Source organism: Monosiga brevicollis, genomic scaffold, assembly GCF_000002865.3.
Source record: "Monosiga brevicollis MX1 MONBRscaffold_15 genomic scaffold, whole genome shotgun sequence".
In the NCBI taxonomy this organism is placed as follows: Eukaryota; class Choanoflagellata; order Craspedida; family Salpingoecidae; genus Monosiga; species Monosiga brevicollis.
This window is the reverse complement of record NW_001865052.1, coordinates 878,765-883,773: the sequence shown is the minus strand read 5'-3', so window position 1 is coordinate 883,773 and position 5,009 is coordinate 878,765. Positions and strand designations below refer to the sequence as shown.

Genomic DNA, 5,009 nt, shown 5'->3' with positions numbered 1-5,009 from the left:
TAAACACGCCTTGACAGACGCCAGCGGTGACACGAATGCTTGGAGCAGAAGGTCCAAGGTCAAAGAGGCCCATGCTCAAATGGACGGGTCTGAGAATCGCCTGAATTCAATTGAAGGCGAGCTGGACAAGTTTCCGTTTGCTGCTGCCTTTCGAGCCGAGATGCTCGGTAAGTTGCAAGAAATGGAAACCAAACACGCGCGACAGATGGAGGAACAACAAGCCGTCAACAAGCGACAAGAGGAACAGATCGAGCAAATGCAAACCAAACACGCACAACAGATGGAGGAGGTGCAGGCGGAGCTTCAAACGATCCGGCAAACGCTGAAGTATCCCATCTTGAAGCGCCAAATCATCATCAAGCTCGCCACAATCGTGCGCGAGCGCTTTTGGCCGAGTGACTCCTGTTCATGGCAGTGTGACGATGACATCCACCTGCTTCCTCTGCTGTTCAAGTACATGGACTGGGCCACCCCACAGGTGGTGCAAGACGATGGCTTCCGAGGTCGTGTTCCGCAGAAGGGGTGTCCAGCAGACACAGAAGATTTCCACACCTTGTTTTACAAGTGGAAGCCGGGCCTTCAGGAGTGGGCAGTCCAAGCGTATGCTGACGTGCTCCCACGACTGGGTAATTTGGACGACTTTTTCAATGCATTGAATAGTGTGCGCAGTGATGGTAACAGGGCGGCGCATCCGACGGTGCACGAGCAGGACGCGCGTAAGGGCCTGCCAAGGCTGATCGAGGCGATGGAGCATTGTGTGAGAGGGGAAGCCACAGCAGCGCCCGACAGCCAAAAGCTGCTTGATGTTTTGAAAGCTTTGAATTCGAATTGATTCTCTCTCTCTCTTTCCTCTTCTCTCTTCTCCCTCTTCTCTCTTCTCTCTCTTTCTTCTCTTTTTGTGTGTCTGTGTGTCTGTCTCTGTTGCTGTCTCTACATGGTCGACCGAGAGCAAGAAGAGGCCTGAGGGCACGGCCTTGGTCATTGAGTTCTTGTTTTCCTTCTGGAAGACCATCGCGATAGCGGCGCTGCTGGCAAGCGCGCTGTGCCTTGCCCGTTGCAGGGCGACCCTTGTTGACGATTGCCTCTATTGGATCGCGAGTGTAGCTGGGGCCAATTGAGGGTAGAGGGAGCTTTAAGACAGTCTCAAATTGCATGTTGCGCCTTGTGCCCGTTGCGCCTTGTGTCCGTTGTGCCCTGCGCCCTGCGCCCTGCGCGCGGCGTTTATTGTTGCCAAGAGCGAGTACGCGCTCTCTCGTGCCCTGGCCAACTGCGAGACAAGATGTCCCCTTGTTGACGTACATGGGCATGTAGAGCGCCGACATACTCTGGGCCAGGCTGATGCTTGGGGTCGTGCTGTCGGCCCATGCACTGAATTTATTTCGTGCAGGCGTGGCGACGGCCGCTCACGTACAATGTTGACGACCCCAGCGCGGTCTATGACCGCGTGGAGGGCGTCTGGTCGGTGGACGGCGTCTGGTCGGGCATCTCTCTTGTTGGAGCCCTGCATGATGACAGGTGCCTCGTTTCTGACCCTGCAAAAGGCGAGTGCTTCTTGGTCGGCAGGGAGGCGGAGCAGGGCACTGGGAATGGCATTAGGAACGTTACAGCTAAACCCCGCGGTACCTGTGTGGGTTGCTAGGGGTTGGCACCATCTGGCACTGGAAGCGCCATCTCGCTGGAGTTTTCGCGCATGTATGTCGTCTGTATCTTTTCGTCGCTTTGCTGCAGCTTGGCGGCCACCTTTCTGGCGACAGTGTACCAGATGAATATTTCCCTCATCCCACTGACGTAAGTTGAGACAACCAAGAAGGCTGGGTGCAATGTGCATCGGCGGAACAGGCGTTGTCGTTGTTGTCGTTGTTGTTGTTGTTGTGGGCGTTTGCTCTCCTTTTCTTGTGCTTCATGCCGTAATGCATGGGTGGGACAACGTGGTTGATGGTGCTAGGCACATTGGGCTTTTTTTCAAGCGTCTCGGGCCGATGTTGTTGATGCCTAGCATGGCCATCTACCTTGCCATTCTGCTCTATCTGTTGGCCTTGCCCTTCTCCACTGAGCGCCTGTATGGCATTGAGATTGAGATTGTGAGTTTGGCGGCTGTCAGTTGCCTGTGGTTGGAAAGCTCGGCGTTGCCTTTGTTTGTTTTAGCTCTCATGTTGATGCGCGTGTGCGCGGCTGCGACCTGGGCCGTGACTCTCTGCTGTACTTTAATGACCTGTAGCTGTTTCAATTGTTGGCGTGGGGAGCATCTGGGTGCTTTGTGCTATATTTCGCGGCCACCTTGTTCTTTCGCGGGCACTGCGTCAGGTGTTGCTATGACCCTGAGACAGTGGCCAAGGAGGCGGCTTTGGCGAGCCATGGGGGTGTCGCGTAGATGGTTTGAGAGGTACTGTTGGTATTTGCATTGAGGCTCTGAGTGGGCCAGGTGTCAAGCCTGCTGGTTGTCTGCCACGCCGGAGGAGAGCTAGGTGAGTGGGAGGGGTGACTTTTTAAGGGGTTTAAAGGCACGACTGAATTGATGTGTGAGTGTGGTTACAACTTGGGCGGAGTTTTGTCGGGGCCCGATCATCCGAACCAGGCTTGTAGATAGGTCCACGCCCACGCCGCTGTGGCGTCGGGTGGCCGGAGCCAAAAGCCTGTGGAGATGGGGCGATGATGAAGGACTGTTGAGAAGGGTGTTGCCTCGCCACCAAGAGCCACCTGTGCTTGTTTGTTGTGTGCGTGTCTGCTGTTTACGTTGGAGCAGGGCAGGGCAGGGCAAGGGATGGGAGGAGGGGAGGTGGGGAGGTGGTCAGGGCCAAGAGGAAAGCCGTACCTCGAAGGGCCGATGCATTAAAGACCGGTCCGCTGGCTGGGGTGCAGCGACCGGACGATCCGCCTCGGGTGGGGGAGATGGTCTCTGTGCTTGAGAATGACTTGATCAGCTCTCGTTGCCGTACACTTCCCAATACAGAATGTAGGGGGCGCCCAAGGCCATGGCACCTTCAACGGGGTTGCGCCCGGTTCTCGACCTTCCTCGTTCTTTTTTTTTTTTTTTTCTTTTCCCCTTACTCGATGTTCTTTTTGGAACTCGGTCGCTTCGGTAGTCTGTGAGGCGTTTGGGGAGCGGCTCGTTGTGTTTCTGTTGTGCCATCCCACCACACTGCCATCTCTTCTCGATTTGCCTTTTGTGCTGCCTTGTTGACGCTCTCTTCGGGCCGCCACGGTCACGGGAACCTTTTTGCCAAGAACAAGCCTCTTGAAGGTTTTTTATTTTTTATTTTTCGTTTGGTTTACTCTTTTCTTTGTCTCTGTTCCTTTTTTGGTGTTTCCTTTGTCGCCTTTTTGCGTCCGCCCGTTCCCGACGGCTTCCTCGTGCTTTGGAACCGAACGTGGCCATTCTTTTACGGGTTACTGCATTTTCCTTCCATTCACCTCTCCTCTTGCAATCGGGGCTGAAGAGCCGCTCCCGGTGTGTTTGTGAGCCGTGGTGTCCTCGGACCAACAACATGACTTGGTGGGATGTTACTCCCCACCTCGTCAAGTGTCGCGACCTTGGTAAGTTGAATGGCTTTGTATCTGCAGCACGGGCCATTTAGCGGGCAGACCTCACCGATCGTGCCTTTGTTGTAGATGCCAAGTGTAGCGAGCTGGAGGAGAAGCAGCACGCGCTCTACGAGCCCTACAAGAATAAATCCGAGAACGTGCGCTCGAAGCCGAGGAATGAGCACCAGGTGTTGTCTGGTGTTAAACACGCCTTGACAGACGCCAGCGGTGACACGAATGCTTGGAGCAGAAGGTCCAAGGTCAAAGAGGCCCATGCTCAAATGGACGGGTCTGAGAATCGCCTGAATTCAATTGAAGGCGAGCTGGACAAGTTTCCGTTTGCTGCTGCCTTTCGAGCCGAGATGCTCGGTAAGTTGCAAGAAATGGAAACCAAACACGCGCGACAGATGGAGGAACAACAAGCCGTCAACAAGCGACAAGAGGAACAGATCGAGCAAATGCAAACCAAACACGCACAACAGATGGAGGAGGTGCAGGCGGAGCTTCAAACGATCCGGCAAACGCTGAAGTATCCCATCTTGAAGCGCCAAATCATCATCAAGCTCGCCACAATCGTGCGCGAGCGCTTTTGGCCGAGTGACTCCTGTTCATGGCAGTGTGACGATGACATCCACCTGCTTCCTCTGCTGTTCAAGTACATGGACTGGGCCACCCCACAGGTGGCGCAAGACGATGGCTTCCGAGGTCGTGTTCCGCAGAAGGGGTGTCCAGCAGACACAGAAGATTTCCACACCTTGTTTTACAAGTGGAAGCCGGGCCTTCAGGAGTGGGCAGTCCAAGCGTATGCTGACGTGCTCCCACGACTGGGTAATTTGGACGACTTTTTCAATGCATTGAATAGTGTGCGCAGTGATGGTAACAGGGCGGCGCATCCGACGGTGCACGAGCAGGACGCGCGTAAGGGCCTGCCAAGGCTGATCGAGGCGATGGAGCATTGTGTGAGAGGGGAAGCCACAGCAGCGCCCGACAGCCAAAAGCTGCTTGATGTTTTGAAAGCTTTGAATTCGAATTGATTCTCTCTCTCTCTTTCCTCTTCTCTCTTCTCCCTCTTCTCTCTTCTCTCTCTTTCTTCTCTTTTTGTGTGTCTGTGTGTCTGTCTCTGTTGCTGTCTCTACATGGTCGACCGAGAGCAAGAAGAGGCCTGAGGGCACGGCCTTGGTCATTGAGTTCTTGTTTTCCTTCTGGAAGACCATCGCGATAGCGGCGCTGCTGGCAAGCGCGCTGTGCCTTGCCCGTTGCAGGGCGACCCTTGTTGACGATTGCCTCTATTGGATCGCGAGTGTAGCTGGGGCCAATTGAGGGTAGAGGGAGCTTTAAGACAGTCTCAAATTGCATGTTGCGCCTTGTGCCCGTTGCGCCTTGTGTCCGTTGTGCCCTGCGCCCTGCGCCCTGCGCGCGGCGTTTATTGTTGCCAAGAGCGAGTACGCGCTCTCTCGTGCCCTGGCCAACTGCGAGACAAGATGTCC

General features: G+C 54.9%; 1 protein-coding gene across 1 annotated transcript; it reads left to right on the top strand.

Annotated features, from left to right (window-relative positions):
• Positions 1-3,303: 3,303 nt before the first annotated feature.
• Positions 3,304-4,556, top strand: MONBRDRAFT_33069 (uncharacterized protein; the record flags this gene model as incomplete). The annotated part of the gene is made up of 2 exons (XM_001747186.1): positions 3,304-3,534; positions 3,610-4,556. The coding sequence occupies exons 1-2, from the start codon at positions 3,486-3,488 to the stop codon at positions 4,554-4,556; spliced, it is 996 nt and encodes a 331-aa protein (XP_001747238.1). The 5' UTR covers positions 3,304-3,485.
• Positions 4,557-5,009: the final 453 nt, after the last annotated feature.